The sequence below is a fragment of the Giraffa tippelskirchi genome, chromosome 4 (assembly GCF_054371585.1).
Source record: "Giraffa tippelskirchi isolate mGirTip1 chromosome 4, T2T-mGirTip1v1.2.pri, whole genome shotgun sequence".
Lineage (NCBI taxonomy): Eukaryota > Metazoa > Chordata > Mammalia > Artiodactyla > Giraffidae > Giraffa > Giraffa tippelskirchi.
Window position 1 is genome coordinate 94,200,218 of NC_137278.1, and position 20,514 is coordinate 94,220,731.

A 20,514-nucleotide genomic window follows, 5' to 3' on the forward strand; every position below is an offset into this window, starting at 1 on the left:
CCCTGGGTCGGAAGGATCCCCTGGAGAAGGAAATGGCAATCCACTTGAGTATTCATGCTGGGAAATTCCATGGACAGGGAAGACTGGTGGGCTACAGTCTATGGGGTTACAAAGAGTCAGACATGACTTAGTGACTAAAAAGCAACAAATATGTAGCAAGGTGATTCAGTAATACATATACACACATATATTCAGTATATTACTGAATCACCTTGCTGTATATCTGAAACTAACACAACAATGTAAATAAACTACACTTCAGTTTAAATTAGAAAAAAAAGCTTAAAAAAAATGACAGAAGGGAAGAAGCTTTTACCATACTTCTAAAGAAAGGTCAGAAAATTTAACAAAGAGTGGCAGGATTTTATTCATTTAGGACACAGCAAAGAAGTTTCTTTAAGGAGCTTCTTTTCAATTTAGAAAGCCTGACACTCCTTCTCAGCTTAAAAAATGGTAGAGTACTACTACTTAAAGATGGATGCAATTTAGTCTAAATGACTGTCCAACTATTCCACGTATTTGTGTCATTTTTTGATTATCCGTTGATGAGTCAGATGTTTTTCTGTGCTAGGACAGTTTTTCTATGTAACATTAAGAATTTTTACCTTTGGGAACAGGAGAAGCAAGAGTAAGAGTTTAGGGTTCAGAAAATGATTTTGAATTCTTCTTTCAAATCTTTGCTAAGTTACAAACTTAGCCTTCCGGATTTTCTCAGAGGAAATGGGAATAAAACCTCCTTTCTGTTATTTTGAGATTTGTTGAGCTATCTAAAAACATTTTAAGTGCTGGTAAAAAACTATACTCCGATATGAAATAAAAATTTTTAAAGACAAAAAAAAAATGGTAGGGTAAAGGACAGACCATACTTCATAGCTGCTGTTACCACCTACCTGCCAACGACTTTCAAATATGCATCTCCCTCCAATCTCTCTTCCAGGCTCTAGACTCCTATTTCTAAAACTAGGGAAAATTTCTTTTCAGTGGGCTGATGGTATCTCAGACTTAGCAGTTCAGAACTAAGAGTCATCTTGTCAAAGTGTTAGTCACTCAGTCGTGTCCAACTCTTTGCGACCCCATGGACTGTATGTAGCCCACCAGGCTCCTCTGTCCATGGGATTCTCTAGGCAGGAATATGGAGTGGGTTTTCACATGAAGAGTGCCATTCCCTTCTCCAGGGTGTCTTCCCATGCCAGGGATGGAACTTGGGTCTCCCTCACTGCATGCAGATTCTCTACCCTCTGAGTCACCAGGGAAGGCCCAGTAGTGATCACTCACCCACAACTGCTCCTCACCCCTGATCCCATCAAGGAACCAATCAGCCTGACATCTCTCATCACCTCCACGCCAACTTGGGGCAAATGCCCAGAGGACTGATTTCACCATCTGGCATTAGTCCACCTACAGGACTAGATGGGAGTTGGACCCCACAGGTTAAGGTTTCAGCCCCACAGGACAGCCCCTCCTCTGCTTCAGATGTTCAGCACAAGTAAGTACAGGCTGTCATCTGTGTTTCTGACTCACCAGCTATAGACCCTCCTTGGGGTTGGTTAATTTGCTAGAATGGCTCACAGAACTCAGAGAAACATCTTACTAACTTGATGACTGGTTTACTACAGAAGGAACAGCCAGATGGAAGAGATTCTTAGGACAAAGGATGGGGGCAGGGCTGTGGGGCTCCTGTGCCCTCTCCAGGACCACCACCCTCCCCAAATCACCGCCAACCTGAAAGTTCTCCAAAGCCAATCCTCTAGGCTTTTTATGGAACCTTCGTTACATAGGCTGGATTGATTAAATCACTGGTCATGGGTGACTGACTTTAATCCAGCTCAGCTCCCTTTCCTGGAGGTGGGAGTGGGGAGGCTTAAGGAGGGAGACTGAGAAGTCCAACTCCTTAATCATAAGGTTGATTCCACTGGCAACCAGCCCTCTTCCTAAGATTATGTGGGGGCTTTCCAAAAGTCACCTCATTAGCATAACAAACTCAGCTCTCTTCGCTTAGGAAATTCCAAGGCTTTTAATGAGCTCAGTGCCCTGAATGAGCATGAGCTGGTTGGATGGCATCACTGACTCAATGGACATGAGTTTGAGCAAATGCCAGGAGATAGTGAAGGACAGGGAAGCTTGGCGTGCTGCAGTCCATGGGGTTGGGTTGCAAAGAGTCAGACATGACTGAGCAACTGAACAATAGCAATGCCCTGAATGGGGATAAAGACCAAATATATGTGTTTCTTCTTGTAAATCATAATATTACAAACACCAAAGGTCTGTACTTAACTCTGTGCTAGACATTGCTTTAAATGCTTACGTGTATCAACTCACTTGAACCCTCAGACATCCTGGTCTCCAGTTTGCAGAAAGGAAACTGAGGGTGAGAGCAGTTAAGTCACTCAACTGAAGTCACACAGTTTGCAGGTAAAGAAGCCAGGACTTGAACTAGGGCATATGGCCTCCCTGTCCATGCTCATGGGCAAATTTACTGCCTCTTGAATGGGATGTTCCTGGAGCTAGGATTTCTTTGAGTCAAGAAAACGTTAATATAAACCAGAGAGAATTATGGAGGAAAATTCACCCCCAAATGAATGTTTTTAAAAATCTTTTCCAAATTAGACAGTTTCTTCTGGCAAGCTGTTCCCTGCCATATTAGCTTGCTTTGAATTTACCTTACCACCTGGGTCAGGACGATCCTTTGGAGAAGGAAATGATAATCCACTCCAGTATTCTTGTTCCCATGGATAGAGGTGATGCCATCCAACCATCTCATCCTCTGTTGTCCCCTTCTCTTCTCGCCTTCAATCTTTCCCAGCATCAGGGTCTTTTCAAATGAGTCAGCTCTTCGCAACAGGTGGCAAGAGTATTGGAGTTTCAGCTTCAACATCAGTCCTTCCAATGAATATTCAGAACTGATTTCCTTTAGGATGGACTGGCTGGATCTCCTTGCAGCCCAAGGGAATCTCAAGAGTCTTCTCCAGCACCACAGTTCAAAAGCATCAATTCTTCGGCGCTCAGCTTTCTTTATACTCCAACTCTCACATCCATACATGAATATGGGAAAAATCATAGCCTTGACTAGACAGACCTTTGTTGGCAAAGTAATATCTGCTTTTTAATATGCTGTCTAGGTTGGTCATAACTTTCCTTCCAAGCAGCATGCATCTTTTAATTTCATGGGTGCAATCACCATCTGCAGTGAGCTTGGAGCCCAAAAAAATAAAGTCATAAAATCTTCCACTGTTTCCCCATCTATTTGTCATAAAGTGATGGGACCAAATGCCATGATCTTAGTTTTCTGAATGTTGAGCTTTAAGCCAACTTTTTCACTCTCCTCTTTCACTTTCATCAAGAGGCTCTTTAGTTCTTTGCTTTATGCCGTAAGGGTGATGTCGTCTGCATATCTGAGGTTATTGATATTTCTCCCGGCAATCTTGATTCCAGCTTGTGCTTCATCCAGCCCAGCATTTCTCATGATGTACTCTGCATATAAGTTAAATAAGCAGGGTGACAATATACAGCCTTGATGTACTCCTTTTCCTATTTGGAACCATGTCCAGTTCTAACTGTTGCTTCCTGATCTGCATACAGGTTTCTCAAGAAGCAAGTCAGGTGGTCTGGTATGCCCATCTCATTCAGAATTTTCCACAGTTTATTGTGATCCACACAGTCAACGGCTTTGGCATGAGTTGGTGCGATATAAAACAACAGCCAACATGCATGGGGTTCTCCCTGCATGCTGAGCACTCACTGTTCTAAAAGCTTAAGAGGAATTTTCTCGTGGTCTTAAGTTCTAAGTAATACCATCACCCTAATTTTACAGAACTCAGGCATAGAGATGACCAGAGTCTTTCCTGGATCCACACGCTGGACTTGGCCAAGCAAGCCAACTCTATTTTGGAGAAAGACCGCTGGATTTCCTGCCCACTTGACATGAGTCCAGTGTCCTCATCAGTAACATAGGGGTTCTCTCCTGTCTTTCCAGCTCCATGAGTTGAACATTCAAAGGGTAAGAATAAGAGAGAAGAGAAAAGGAGATTTCCCTGGTGGCTCAGTGGTAAAGAATCCCCCTGCTAATGCAGGAGACACCGGGTCTATCCCTGGGTCAGGAAGATCTCACATGCCGATGAACAAATAAGCCCCTGCACCACAACTTTTGTGCTCCAGATCCCATGCTCTGCAACAAGAGAAGCCACTGCAATGAGAAACTCATGCACCACAATGGAGAGTAGCCCCCTGCTCACTGCAACTAGAGAAAAACCTAAGGATCAATGAAGAGCCAGCACAGCCAGATACAAATAAAATGAGAAAAAAGATAAGAGAACGGGAAGAGACCTTGTGCACCCATGTCTGGTCCATCGTGGCCAGGCTGGATGCCCTCCTGCAGCTTTACTCCCTTTGCTATAGATTCTTCATCTGTGAAATATGGTTATTCATTCAGGCCTGACAGTAAAAATCTAGGGATTGAATCAAATAGTAAATGCACAAGTGACCCCATACGGAGCCTGGACATAGCAGTTGCTTCTCTCTTTGCTATGAAGTTGGCCATGAGATTCAACTGAGGCTGGGTGGTGGTTTAGTTGCTCAGTTGTTTCTGACTCTTGTGACCCCATGGACTATAGCCTGCCAGGATCCTCCATCCATGGGATTTCCCAGGCAAGAATACTGGAGTGGCCAGTTCCTTCTCCAGGGGATCTTCCTGACCCAGGAATCGAACCCACATCTCCTGCACTGGCAGGAGGGTTCTTTACCACTGAGTCACCTGGGAAGCATCTGCTGAGGATACTAGTTATTATTTAAAAGTTATTTGGGTTTTGTCTCTGCTTCCTCTGCCCACCACTAAGGAAGTTCTCACGACTAGAGTCATAACCTAAAATATGCAGCAAGAGGGAGAAGTTAAGTGGACAAGAGGCCTGGCGGGTCAGGGTCATCACTCTTTTCCATGGCTCTGCAACATCTTCCCTTCAGCAACTCTTCCGTGGATGAGGATCTGCAAAGTTGTCTCAAGTCACCCGCAAATCACAGGTCTCTCTCTGCTGACTCAGACTTTCTGCTGGAAGAGCCCGCGTGTGATGGCTGCCCTCCTCAATGAAAGGGTGAGTCCAAGCCCTGAGCTCAAAATACAACTGCCCTGCATTAAATACCAGTTGCTCTCAAACTGCTTTCTAAATCCAGCCCCGAGCTTCTCCAATTTCACGCAGGGATGCAGAAGGGCCCCAGCACACACTTAATATCACGGTGCTGTGGGTGACCACAGAGTGATCCGAGTGACGTGTGAGCAAGCCCCCATCTCAACCCAGAGCCAACGCCACAGCAGCTTCGCCGGGTGGAGATCACAGCAGGGCCCTCCACAGATACTCTGGTCAGCTGAAAATTGCAATTTTATTTTGAAATGATCTTTAAAAAAAAAAAAGTCCAAGTGGAAGCAATTAAACTTTGGAAAAGTCAAACAAATGTCGTCAGCAAAGAGCCCCCAAGCCGTGATGGGTCTGGATGTAAAATCTAGAGACAATTCAGGCTGAAGTAAGTCTCAAGTTCAGAGGTAGCCAGGGAGATAGCAGAGCCCTGTGTTTTCATGGCCGCCTGATGCAAAGAGTTGACTCATTGGAAAAGACCTTGATGCTGGGAAAGACTAACGGCAAGAGAAGAGGGAGACCGAGGATGAGATGGTGGGATGGCATCACCAACTCAATGGACATGCATTTTCACAAACTCTGGGAGATAGCGAAGGAAAGAGTCCATGGGGATCACAAAGAGTCAGGCACGACTTAGCAACTGAACAACAATAAAGACTATGTCTCGGCAAGAAACTTTATAGGTTGCATCAAGAAAGAGATTGTTCTATGAAAATTAAGTGAGGTGATACTGTCCTTTCTAAATTTCTCTAACTGTGGAGCCCTATACCAAGATCACAGGTGTAAAGGCTTTTACCAAGGCCACAGATGTGGAGCCCTATACCAAGGTCACCTTTGGAAGTGACCGAGCCGCATAGCAACAATTGCCCTGAATTCCCCTGACCTGAACCAGACAGCTCTCGGACCCCATATTAGGTAAGGATGCCCATCCTATAGCATCCTAACCAACCACCTAATGCCAGCCTTCCAGCAGGAGTTTCCTCTGTCTTGAGGCTATAATAATTGGCTACTAGCCCGTGAATGGTGTCGGCTCTCCCTTGTGATGGCCCACTGTTCTAACGGCATCTCTCACTCTGAAAGACTCTATTCACCTCCCATTCTGTCTCGTGTCTGCAAATCTTCTCCACCTGGCACACAGACCATGACACTAAAGATTTATGAAGAGGAAGTAGAATAATGGCCTCATGATGGGTTGCCAAGAGGTCTTACATGGCATGACAGTCAGCAAGGGACCCCAAGGAACTTGGATATGAGTACAATGAGATGACCTCTGGAGGCATCATAGCTCAGAGAGGCTGCCTTAGGAGGGGGAACTGGTTCCTAGCTGGCATCACTTATTCCACCCTAACAAAACCCAAAGTAAGAAAGCATCTAAAGAAAGAAAGGGTGAGGGAAAGGAGATCTCCAAGATGAGTCTAGCCCAGTACTTTCCCAGATGTAGCAACATTTTATATCCAGATGGGTCAGTTTCTTGACACTTAAAGGGCATGAACCAGGAGTTCTCAAACATTAGCCATTGTCTGAGATGCTGGTTAAAAATACAGATTCCCAGGCTCCATTCCCAGAGAGTGAGTCTGGGGTGGGGTTTGGATGTCTGAGTGCCCATCAGACCCACTTGGGGGATTCTGAGGCACACAGCTTAAGGGCCACATGCTGAGAAATGAAGTCTCTGAATGTGCTGGCAGTCTGGAGTCCAGGGTCCTGTGGCAACTCGCTGACAACTTGGCTTTCTGAGATGCTCACCCAGCAGGAAAGCTTGTGCCAGTCTGATGAGCCTAGAGTCATGCTCAACACTTAGAGATTCTCATTATGAATAAATAAAGCAATCTCTAATTTCAACTGTGGGTCTCTTCCATTTGGTGAATCCACCCCATATCTTGGATTATTTTCAAAGCCTTCTCCTGCCCCCAGTACTATCTATTTTGACATCAAATTCTCACAATAAAATATTGTGTGCCAGGATGAACAAAGTCCTACTGTAGAGCACAGGAAACTATATTCAATATCCTGGGATAAACCACAATGGAAAAGAATTTAAAAAGTAAGGTATGTATGTATATAACTGAGTCTCTTTGCTGTACAGCAGAAGTTGATACAACATTGTAAATCAGCTATACTTCAATAAAACTAAGACAGGAAAATTCTAAAAAGAGAAAATAAAGAAAATTATGACTAACAATACTAAAAAACTGTGTGCTAGGTGACTTATGTAATTAATTGTAAAGGGAGGAAAATTGAAAAAAAAGTTTGTATGATTTTTGGTTATGTACAATGTCAGAAAGCAAAATACTAAACCCAGGGCCGTAAAAGAATATGATAGTAGGTTTGACTACATACAAATTTATAACTTTTACAGGATACAAGATACCAAGATTTAAAAAATAATTATGGAACAGAATGGGAGAAAATATTTGCTTTTTATGTAGCATCCAAAAGTTTAAAATTTAGAAAGTTTAAAAAGTTCCTTTTTAAAGTTTTCTTTAAAAAAGAAAAAATAAAAAAGACCACCAAATGGTCTCAAAGAAAAGTGGACAAAAATCAATGTTTGCATACAATAATTGGGACATACTTATTAAATATGATTCATTGTTTAAATGAAATCCAAGTTTAACTGGTATCCTATATATTTATTTAAGTCTTACAACCCTGAGAGGACATGAACTTCCAATTTGCAGAATAAGAAACACTAATGATCTACAATTGTTGAAAAGATGCTTAATCATCATGCAAATTACAACAAACACGTGTCATCCTTTTTTCCTCATTAGATGGGAAAAAATTAAGAAAACAAGGCCCTTTGTTGACAGCAACAGAAGGAAATATGCATTTATTAATAATGCATTTTCTATGGAAATATGGAAATATATTTCTATGGAAATATAAGCCCATAAAGATTTCCAGGAAATCTTGGCAGCTGTGTACATAAAAACGGAAATTAAGGTTTAATATTTTGTTTGGTAAAAAGGGTAGGGGTCCTGAGTGACCCTACTGCAAGCTCCCCCTGCAACCTGACACCATGGTAAGGTCCTCCAGCCAATAACCTCCTTATTCAGGGACCAGTACTTGCATATCAATGTGAACTGGGGGCCAGTTCCCTGCCAGCTATGGAATTACTCAAAAGAATTTGATAAAGAATAGATACATGTATAACTGAATCATTTGGCTGTACACCTGAAACTAATACAACATTGTTAATCAATCATGCTCCAATATAAAAAAAATTCTAAAAAAAAGCAAAGACCCTCATCTCATTCTCATTATTGCCACCCAAGTGGCCAGCACAGTGCCTAGAACAAAATAGGTACCAAATAAATGTTTGTTTAAAAAAAAAAGTCAAGCACATCTTTCCTTAGGATCCAGGAGGTACCCCATCCTTCTAACAGTTTCTTCTGCAGACACTGAGAGCTCACTCTGTTTCCAAGTGCAGCTCCCATGTGACCCTGTGGGATGTGTCATGTCCTCCTCCCCTGAACTGTGAGTATAAGTGACTAATACGCTGTCATTAACCTCATTTGTTAACTGTTGGAGTCATTCCTTAACCCTTGAGTGGGAATCCCTCCTTTATCAACTGAATGAAGAAGAGGTGGTTAGAACAGCATCTCTCAACTTTTTAAGTGCACCTACTTTTAAAAACTTTTTATTTTTTTAGATTTTTTTCAGCAAATTTGTTACAATATTCCTTCTGTTTCATGTTTATTTGGTTTTTTTGCTGTGAGGCATGCAAGATCTTAGCTCCCCAACCAGAGGTCGCACCTGTATCCCCTGCCCTGGAAAGTGAAGTCTTAACTATCGGACCACCAGGGGAGCCCCCAAGTACAACTACCTTTTAACCCAGAAACTTCACTTTCAAGAAACTATCCTATATAAAGGCACACAAGTACAAAAGAGAGATACATGTAGAAACAAGAATACTTATCACAGTATTGTTTTTGAAAGTGAAAAATTGGCAACCACATGAATATCCATCCATGGAGAAATGGTTAAATAAATCATTGCAAACGTCATCTATGAAATACTCTGCAACAGTGGAAAAGATCTAGAAAGAAGTCTAAATTTGTTACATCTAAGCATACATCTGATGTAATCCCACCAAGTTTATGTAAAATGATGCAAAGAGATCCAACCAGTCAATCCTAAAGGAAATCAACCCTGAATATTCACTGGAAGGACTGATGCTGAAGCTGAAGCTCCAATACTTTGGTCACCTGATGTGAAGAAGTGACTCATTGGAAAAGACCCTGATGCTGGGAAAGGTTGAAGGCAGGAGGAGAAGGGGATGGCGGAGGATAAGATTGTTAGATGACATCACCGACTCAGTGGACATGAGTTTGGGCAAATTCCAGGAGATGGTGAAGGACAAGGAAGCCTGGAGTTCTCCAATATAACTTAGTGATTGAACAACAACAACACTTACATATGAGTATGTATATGCCTATGCTCAAGATAAAGACTGGAAGGGATATGGAAACTGGATCCAGGGGGGTGAGGAGAGGGCCAGGTGGAGGCTTTTGTTTTATTCGGTGTAATTTTATACTGTTGCAGTCTTTTACACTGAAAGTGCATCCTAGTATTTGTTATGTGATGTGATATCAATGTAAAAATAAGAAAAGTGCATCAAAGTTTATATAAAATCATGGAGACTAGCCCCTGGTGAAGGTTTACAGTAACATAAGGAAACAGCAGTCTACAATATTCCAGCACCTCTAGCCAAAGACACCTCTGGGGTTGATACTGTGTTGATCTGGCCTGTAAACTCCTCTCAGCTTCTCTCCTGAAGGACTCCTAAGCAAAGGGGCCCCCTCACATTCTCTATGGGAGTCACACAACTGAGACTGATAGACAAGCCAATGCATTTGTGCAAATCCACCATCATCTCTCTCCTGACCCCTATCTTTTATTTAATTTCATCATCTAAATCAGGACTTAAGAAAGAAATCTAACAGGGGAGGTCCGATGCTGAGAGAACATTAAATCCGAAGTATTGCTTCTCCCAGGCTTCCCAGGTATCAGTGGTAAAGAATCCGCCTGCCAAGGCAGGAGACACCAGAGACACAGGTTCAACCACTGGGTTGGGAAGATCCCCCGGAGAAGGGAATGACAACCCACTGCAGTATTCCTGCCTGGAGAATCCCATGGACAGAGGAGCCTGTCGACTATAGTCCATGGGGTTGTAAAAGAGTTGGATACGACTTAGAAACTAAACAACAATAATGTTGCTCGTGCCAGTGTGAAAACCCAGAAGAGCCTTTAGTAAGAGTTTCTGCAAAGTGAAAAACCAAATTCACTAGACTTATGCATCCTCTCCTCTGTTTCTCTCTTTAAAGAAGATAGTGGGGATTTCCCTGGCAGTGCAGTGGTTAGGACTTTGCCTTCCAATGCAGGGAGTTGCAGGTTCAATCCCTGGTGGAGGCACTAATATCCCACCTCCTTCTTGGCCGAAAAACACAAAACTTAAAACTAAACCAATATTGTAACAAAGTCAATAAAGAGTTTTAAAATGGTCCACATCAAAAAAAAAAAAACCACATAAATTAAAAAAAGAAGCTAGTGAAGGCGAGCAGTGTAGTAAGCCAGTGTGGGCACTCTGCAGATCCCAATGGCTGCGTGTGGCCAGGCTGCCTGATCCCCACCCCCGACCCCCGGTTCCCCCTCCCTGGGGACCGTGGGGACATCTCACCACGCTGATGCCGTCATTGAGCAGAGCCTCCCCAAAGATCATCATGTATAGCTGCTCGTTCACACGCGCCTCCTCGAACACGGCCAGGACGGCCACCGGGTCCACGGCCGAGATGAGGCTCCCGAACAGCAGGTTCTGAAGCAGGTTGATGTCACCCAGCCCAAAGGCCGGGACCTGGCAGATCAGGTAGAGCGAGAGGCCGATGCCGAAGGCGTTGAGCAGGGCGCCCAGGCCCGCCCACCACAGGATGGAGCCAAGGTTCTCGAAGAAGGGCCGCGTGGGCATGAAGTAGCCGCTCTCCAGGACGATGGGCGGGAGGAGATACAAGAAATAGATGCTCGAGTCCATCACCGGAGGGGACTTGTGGTCCGTTCCGAAGATGACCGCTCCTACCAGCGCCCCCACGAGGATGAGCAGGCAACTCTCGGGCATGAGGCCGGGTAGCCTGCGGTTGAGGTGGAAGCCTGCGGAGCAGAGAACCACGATAAGAGGTGGGCAGGTAACCCGGCTCTGGCCGCTGGGACCCCAGGGGAGGTGGGTGCAAGGGGCCTTTCAGAGCCACGCGGATGGGTACCCAGGCAAGCTGGCACGCATGCCCCAGCCTCAGCATCCTTGTCGAGGCTGGAGCTTGACAAGATCAAGTGCTTCCCACGCCCTGTGCAGGTTCTAGAATCTTCTCAGTCCTTCCATGCCTTCCTGCCTCCTCCTGCTTTCTGTCTCCTCCATCCTGAGGGCTATGAGAGGGAGAACTCCACTCTCATGCAAAACTCACCTTTGAAGCTCAAGCAAGAGTCTTGAGGGATCCACAGGACAAACTAGAGAATTTAACAACAAATAAGCAACTTCACAGGTATAGAGAGCAAACTAGTCGTTACCAGTGGGGAGGGGCACGGGGGAAGGGCAAGATATAGGTAGGGGAGGTAAGAGGTGCAAACTATTAGGTGAAGCATAAGCTACAAGGATGTATTGTACAGCATGGAGAACACAGCTGGCATTTTATAATAACTATAAACAGAGTATATCTTCCCAGGTGGTGCTAGTGGTAAAGAACCAGCCTGCCAATGCAGGAGACAGGAAAGACGCAGGTTCTGATCCCTGGATCGGGAAGATCTCCTGGAGAAGGAAATGGCAACCCACTCCAGTATTCTTCTTTGGAGAATTCTATGGACAGAGGAACCCAACTGGCTACAGTCCATAGGGTCGAAAAGAGTCTGACACAACTGAAGACTTAGCACCCTTGCATAAATGGAATATAACCTTTACAAATTATGAATCACTATGTTGTATATCTGTAACTTATATATACACCTGCACTTCAACTAAAAATAAAATAAAACAAGCATTTTTAACTTAAAAAAAAAGTCTATCATGGGGAATTAACATCAGCTCCTTCCAAACTTACACCTCCTTCTTGACCAAACTGATAAATAAAGATGAAAAATCTTTGTTTCCCTGATGTAACCAATGACATTGCCACCCAGTCAGCCACTTAAGAGGAAGTCAAGTGGCATTCTTATGGGGATTCCATCACCTCTGTTCCTTCATGCATCAGCAACCTATTTTATCACTTACATCTTCCACTCGCTGCCCCTGACACATATCTACTCTTCTCCACTCCAGTGGCTTTCACTGAGGGCAGGGCCTTTCCACTTCTCATCCACTTACTGCACTATCTTCTTGACCTCCTACTTCACCCCCTCCATCTCCCAGCCCATTCCACTTCCTGCTGCCAGATGTTCTGCACCTTGTATATCTGGGTGTTGAATCCCCACTCAAGGGATACAGCCCATAGGGTCATAAAAAGTCAGACACGACTGAGCAACTAAACAACAACAAGGACTTACATAGTTGAATAACAGAGGGGAAGGCATTTTAGAAGGGGAGAACTTGGAGAGAAATAGGGGAGAGTCAGGAATAGCCAAGCTAGATAGTTTCAAAAATATCTTCATTCATTGAGTAGATTCACCTTGTTACTGAGTCCAAGCTTGCTCTGCTCACTACACTAGGAGATGTGGTGTTGAGGCAAGGAATGGCAACTTTATTTGGAAAGTTGGCAAATGGAGAAGATGGCATAAGAGTGTCTCAAAATAACTCTTTTTGGGGGTCTGAATGCCAGTTTCTTTTATAAAACACAGAGACAGAGGAGGTGAGGAATTAAAGTAAAAAGCCCTATAATCTTGCATATATCTCCTGGGATGGCTAGCATTGGCAGGGGATGTGTTAATTTTTTCCTTCCTGTAGCCATCTGCAGGTAGACCCAGTCAGGGTGTTTCCCTGAACAAAGGCACTTTGGTTTAACCTTCAGGCCAAGGGGCTGGGTTCACCGAGGCAGGCCATTATGTACAGACAGTATCCTCTTAGTGAACAGACACAACGAGAAGCAAAGGTTAAAGTAAAAGAAACAGATCTGACCTGTAGTCAGATTTTGTTCTTCCCTGCAACAATCTGACTGGAGCACATTTTAATTGGGAAGATTATTAGGGGAAGAGTTGCAAGATAGTTTTGAGCTAAACAATGGAGGGTGTGAAATTCAAGGTTAAAGAGGTAGTGTTAGTCCCTCAGTCATGTCTGAATCTATGCAACCCTATGGACTGCATGTAGCCCGCCAAGCTCTTCTGTCCATGGGATTTTCCAGGCAAGGATACTGGAGTGGGTTGCCGTTTCCTTTCTCCCTCCCATAGGCCTTGGGGGCCATGGAAGATCTTAGGAATTTTCAGATTCAGAGCTTATGGGCTTCCCTGACCACAGCTGTGAATTTCTCCATCTACCATTAGCAGGCAGCTTAATACAATGGACTTTAATTAGTATCCAGAGAAATGCCAAACCACACACCCAGCCCACTGGCTTCAAGATCAGTTTAAGTTCTCCTTCTCGAGTGCTGCTTTCTCTGTTTCTTTCTTTTTTTCTTATTTATTTATTTTTGGCTGTGCAGCATTTCTGCATGAGGGCTTTCTTTAGTTAAGGTGAGCGGAAGCTACTCTCAAGTTGTGGAGCCCAGGCTTCTCATTGTGGTGGCATTTTTTTGTTACAGAGCACGGGCTGTAGTGCACAGGCTTCAGTAGTTGTGGCACACGGGCTCAGTTGCCCCGCAGCATGTGGAATCTTCCTGGACCAGGGATGGAACCCGTGTCCTCTGCATTGGCAGGCAGATTCTTAAGCACTGGACCACCAGGGAAGCGCTCTCCATTTCTTACTAACAGCTTCCTTCTTCTCCTTCTCCCCTCTCTTGCTCCTCTTCCTTCTTCAATGAATGCTTATTTTAATCACACTTAACTTTTAAAATACATAAGGCAGGCAGAAGAGCCCCTAGTGTGATTTTTTTCAGGCCCTGTGTCTTCCCCGGGTGGTCCTGCTTCCAGGGATTGAGTTTCCTGAAATGAGCCCACGTCACCTGCCTGAAACTAAGGTGCATCTACACACTGATAGCAGGAAGAGGGTTCAACCTGTAAGTAGGGCCCTTTCAGGGAAATACTCTGTGAATTTCACATTTCACAGCTCTTCTCCCTTTCCATAATGGACAAAACAGTCACTCACTTTTAGACTTTACAGTTTCAGGGCCTGAAACTTAAATGGCCACAGATAACTAAGTCCTGCCTGAAAGTCAAAGATGGCCCTTGTTGAAGCACCTATGAGGCAGGACTAGACTCACCCATCTTCTCGTTTGAGGCTGGGGACCAAAATGATTCCCACACATTGCCGGGGTGCTCAATACATGTGTCTTGGTAGAAAGACTGAATAAAAGAATGAATGATAATACTAGCAATTATTAATCATATTTTGATTCAAGCTTTATAATATAGAATCTAAAAAATCTTTGTGGACTCCTTAAGTGTTAAAGTTTTATGTCATTATTATTATTATTATTTTGCTATCATATATAAAGTTATCCAGTCCATGCTAAAGGAAACCAATCTTGAATATTCATGGGAAGGACCAGTGCTGAAGCTGAAGCTCCAATACTTTGGTCACCTGGTTCAAAGAGCCGACTCATTGGAAAGGACCCTGATGCAGGGAAAGACTGAGGGCAAGGGGAGAAGGGGGTGACAGAGGATGAGATGGTTGGATGTCATCACCGACTCAATGGACATGAGTTTGAGCAAACTCTGGGAGGTAGTGAAGCACAGGAAAGCCTGGTATACTGCAATCCATGGGATTGTGAAGAAATGGGCATGACTTAGCGAGTGAACAGCAACAACAATAAAGCTACAAGCCCAGTACTTGGATCACACTATGTATTCACTAAATTCGACCTTCATTTCAAGTCACTCAGTCGTATCCAACTCTTTGCAACCCCATGGACTATACAGTCCACGGAATTCTCCAGGCCAAAATACTGGAACTGGTAGCCTTTCCCTTCTCCAGGGGATCTTCCCAACCCAGGAATTGAACCGGGGTCTCGTGCATTGCAGGCAGATTCTTTCCCAACTGAGCTATCAGGGAAGCCTTCTTTTCATATACAATACAAAAATAATCTGAATTCTTAAAGGCCAGCAAATATGACATTGTTTTTCAATAGGCATGCTCCAACTGATAACCTACTTTGGTTGTGTTCTTTTTCTCTAGCATGCTGAGTTGCATCCACGTGAAAATCAAGAACATTTAGGCAGCAGTTCAGTGAACAACAACATCCTCACTTGATGCTGACTCTCAACTTGTAGACATAGTCTGGACACATGCAACAGCTCTAAGGGCCTATCTGTATTTTCTGCTGGTATAAAACATACCCTGTGTTCATTGAGATGTTTAGTGGTATAGAATGGAAGCTTCTTTTCCATTAGAAAATCCTTATTTGCACCAAGAAGAGATCTTAGGAATAATTTCACAGATGAACAAACTGAGATTAAAAAAGACAGTGTGACTGGCTAGTCAGTGAGAGATTTAGTTTCCTGGTTCCGGACCAACTTCACGCATTCCTGTGGAAAGGAAGCGAATGGGTGGGACCAGAATCGCTGGCATTTTGACAAAGGACACCTCAAGGTCACAGAAGATCACTTGGACTGTTCTTAGCATCCGTGTGGTTGCAGGAAAAGTGATAGACCCCTAGTTCTAAAGCGAGAAGATCACCCTCTTGGGAAATCTTATGATTACATGAGCACTTCTCAGAAATAATGTGAGACCCTCTGTGGCATTGGGTCATGTGACCGCACACGAGTTCTTCACACTGACAATTTATCTTCATACCTTACGAGCTCAAAATGAATGGCAATGATGAAGGGCACCTGATGAATATGCTGGTGCCCCCAACATCCATGAGGAGAGAGTTCAGTGAAATGGCCAGCATCCTGAGTTAACTGTCTGATTTCTTGGCTTAACCCACACTTCACAGCCATTCCAGACAAAACATAAATAACCGCCAACATACTTCACTGTGTCTCCTTCAGTGAGACAATCTATCTACTCAAACAACAAAGATTATCACTAAGGTAAAGGAGATGTTACACTTGACCATTGAAATAATTGTATCTGCTTTCCACTCTGGAATACCTGTTTTTAAGGAGACAAGGAGGTGAAGTTGGAGATTAAATGGTCTCAGAGTAGAATCTATCACTTTGGCCTGAGGCACTAAGAACCCTGGCTAGAATTTCATCCATTAGCTTGAATCCACTCTATGTCGCAGAAGAAACCACAAGTGCTCCCTTGGTTCCTCTTGGCGCAGGTGTAAACCAAGATTTTACTGACAGATACCATCTCTAATTCCACCCTCTCTCATAACTGAGGGATATAAGTTGCCACTGGTGGCCTTGTTTCTTGCTTTCTGTCAATTTTCAAGGAGCACACACCACTTTTAAAAATGAACAAAGAGAGTCATTGATGAAGCCCATGGTTCCATGGCCAAGAATGAAGAAAGCACATTTTACAGAAGAATCATTATGTGGGTCCTAAAATTTCCAGTGGGCCTCACCCCAAGGTCAGCATACTTTACTCTGCATTTCTTAATGCACAGAACTTGAGATTTTTACATACCAAATAATGTCACATGGCTATCACCCCGGAAGGAGATGAAATAGAAAGAACCCGGAGCCCAGAAGTAGGTTCTTAAATTTTGTAGCACAACCTGAGGCAATAAATGGCCAGACAAAAATCAGTTATGACTTTCCCTTGAGTCAAGAGAATAGAATTTTTATGTAACAGCAGCAATAGTTAAAATCCACTTGGCCCACCATCTACAAAGCATTTTCATACACATTATCTCACATAGAAAACAACTCCCCAAACCAAGTAAGACATTCTGGGCCCTTACCTATTTTTGCAAGTGATGCTAGGAGTATCCAGAGGGTGACCTCGTAGGGAATTTGCACGTAGTCATAATCCAGTGTGAAGACAGATATTGTCTCGGCTGGCTGGGAGCTGGCAGCAGCAAACCGAATATTAAGCTCATGCTGGGCAGAGGAATCTGTGGATCTGTTCAACTCAGAAGATGCTCCACAACACTGGAGGGTCGCTAGCAACAGGCACCAACTCCAAGGACCGAAAGGCACAAGCGCCTGAACGCCCATGCCGTGGGCTTCTCTCATGGCGTGCGCCCTGATGCGCCACTCTTGTGAAGAGAGAAGGATTTTCAGAGAGAGCCAGCCTCCACCTGGGTCACAGGTGATGTACACACAGCCCGTGGGTCATTCCGGGAAGAGTCCGAGCGTGTCACTGAGTTCTGAGTATAGATGTTTTCAAGCCACCTTTAGAGCATTTGCAATCAGGCAACACAGCTTCTGACTCAAATGCATCCTATCACTCAACAGACTCGAGAAAGCCCAGGGAACTAACTACCTGTGTGACTTCCATCCGCTCGTGATTCGAAGAGCAACTTATGAAGTAGAAATACCTGTTCCTTTAAAGCTGTTTCCTCACGTCACTGCACACTGGTTTCATTTTGTGAGCGAAAATTAAAAAGAACACCATGGTACTCATTCCAGGTGTCACTAGAGCCCTCCTTAACCAGGAAGAGGGTCCTTCCCTCTCTCCCAGAAATCTGGGTTGCACTTGCCCCTTCTCTCCTCCCTCTGCTAGCTCCCCTGTTTTGAATGGCCAAGGCTGCAGGTAGCTCTTGAACCACACTTAATTATTTGTTCAGATTTGACTTCTGTAATGAAATGCTTTCCCTGAGTTCTCTGGCAGTTACACTGCTGACACCTAGTGGACAGCCTCAGTACTACACCTTGGAAGGTTCAATTAATGATTAAGTGCTAGTCAAGGCTATGGTTTTTCCAGTGGTCATGTGTGGATGTGAGAGTTGGACGGTGAAGAAAGCTGAGCGTCGCAGAATTGATGCTTTTGAACTGTGGTGTTGGAGAAGACTCTTGAGAGTCCCTTGGACTGCAAGGAGATCCAACCAGTCCATCCTAAAGGAGATCAGTCCTGGGTGTTCATTGGAAGGTCTGATGTTGAAGCTGAAACTCCAATACTTTGGCCACCTCATGTGAAGAGTTGACTCACTGGAAAAGACCCTAATGCTGGGTAGGGTTGGGGGCAGGAGGAGAAGGGGATGACAGAGGATGAGATGGTTGGATGGCATCACTGACTCGATGGACATGTGTTTGGATAAACTCTGGGAGTTGGTGATGGACAGGGAGGCCTGGCGTGCTGCGATTCATGGGGTCTCAAAGAGTTGGACATGACTGAGCAACTGAACTGATTCGTCACTTCAGTGGTGTTCGACTCTCTGTGACCCCATGGACTGTATCCCCCCAGGCTCCTCGGTCGATGGAATTCTCCAGGCAAGAATACTGGAGTGGGTTGCCATCCCCTTCTCCAGGGGATCTTCCCGACCAAGAGATCATACCTGGGTGTCCTGCACTGCAGGCAGATTCTTTACTGTCTGAGTCACCAGGGAAGCCCAGGGATTAAGGTGACCATGTAATCATCAACTAAACAAGGTTCATAGACAAATAGATTTGAAATATGATGGAGGGAAAACTCGGCTTGCAAAGCAGAGCACCAAAGGAATTTTTATGGAATTTTAGCTTAGCAAACTACTGACCCATCTGAAGCTTTTGGTTTAATCATCTGAGGACTGTATGAGCGGTAGAAACCTGGCTTCCTCTGACTGTTTTTGGTGCCAGGTCCCAAGAATCCTTGTTATCCTTGTCATCTGCTTTTCTAAACCTGTCTACTCATGGAGTCCAGTGGTGTGGAGGGAATGACATCCTCTTCCCAGTGGATCTCTTGTAATTTAAGTGACCAAATCCGGTCCACCCTCAAGAGACTAATTAAGGGGTGATGCACCCAGCAGAGAAATCTCTCTTCACCTAGGACTTCCACTGTGGAAACAAAGTTTGAGGTGGCGGGGTGCTGGTTTTCTTCCTTTTTACCCTCAGTTTCACAAAGCCACTTCTTTTCTGAAAGAGCAGAATTGACTTTTGTGTGCCTGCCCATGGTTAATTAGATAATCACCTTCCTCCAAGAATGCTGCTGCTAAGTCACTTCAGTCGTGTCCGACTCTGTGCGACCCCATAGACGGCAGCCCACCAGAGCTCCCCCGTCCCTTGGATCGTCCAAGAATAGTTTTAAACAAAATGATCAGCACATCTTTTCTTCTTTCCCCTAGTAGGCGGTACAATTGACTTTACTGAAAAGTATCTGCACAGCGCTTCTGGAATTGAAGTACCCAGTGCTTGCCCCAAAGCTCTTGTTACTTTGTTGGGGCTCAAATTTGATTCTTTTTTTAGGAAGAAAGGAGAAGAAAGCAGTGATAGAGAATTTGCCAGTGCTGTCCAGAAACACCATTTGCTTTCCAAGCCCGCAACTAGCAATTAAGCTGGATGGCCTCAGATCAAGGGCTGGCACGTCACACCCTAAATTGAAAGCCTGCATCTCGCGCTGGAGTGAAGTCAAGAGCTTTGACCCCGCTCTCAGGACAGAAGAGCCGAGCTCTGTCTCTGCTCCCCAAAGTCAAACTTCCACTACTCAGGGAGGAACAGAGGATGCTGCGGAAGGGTACAGTACACTCTGGGAGATTCCCCATTGTGAGGAGAGGAGAGGCACCATGGTGGTGCAGGAGAATGGGGCAGGCGTGAATATGAGCTCTGAAATGAAACAGGTCTTCACACCAGAGTGTGGCTCATGGCTCGGTCTTACAGTTCTAATGTGATCGCTTCCCTAAGGGAACAGGGATTGTGTAGAGAGAAGAAAGTTGAAGTTGTGTGATCCTGGGCATCTTCTAAACACCACAGAGCTTCACCTGCCTTATTGATGGTGATGGTGATGGTGGTGATGATGATGACTATCTTAAAGATGATGTGAAGATTAAGTGATATAACACATGTCTGAGAGGAAAGTGCTTAGTACATAATAGACACCAGATGAACTTCAGATTCTTTTTTTAAAAAAATTTTATTGGCATATAGTTGCTTTACAATGTTGTGTTATTACAGTAAATTGAATCATTTATGCATGTATATATATCCCAGGTGGCTCAGTGGTAAAGAACCTGCATGCGAATGCAGGAGATGTGGGTTCAGTTCCTGGGTTGGGAAGATCTCCTGGAGAAGGACATGGCAACCCACCCCAGTATTCTTGCCTGGAGAATCCCATGGACAGAGGCACCTGGCAGGCTACAGTCCATGGGGTCGCAGAGCTGGACACGACTTAGCAAGTAAACAACAGGCTTCCAAAGTGGCACTAATGGTAAAGAAATCACCTGCCCATCCAGGAAACATAAGAGACTCAGGTTCAATCTTTGGGTCCAGAAGATCCCCTGGAGGAGGGCATGGCAACCCA

General features: G+C 44.4%; 1 protein-coding gene across 1 annotated transcript in view; it reads right to left on the bottom strand.

The window, feature by feature from the left end:
• The window catches only part of SLC9A4 (solute carrier family 9 member A4), a 50,271-nt gene extending 32,974 nt beyond the window's left edge, over positions 1-17,297 (bottom strand). The window contains exons 1-2 of the mRNA XM_081591459.1: positions 17,042-17,297; positions 10,801-11,264 (exon numbers count right to left, since the gene is read on the bottom strand). Of these exons, the coding sequence (XP_081447585.1) occupies positions 10,801-11,264; positions 17,042-17,297 (720 nt within the window). The remainder of the gene's footprint in view (positions 1-10,800; positions 11,265-17,041) is intronic.
• Positions 17,298-20,514: the final 3,217 nt, after the last annotated feature.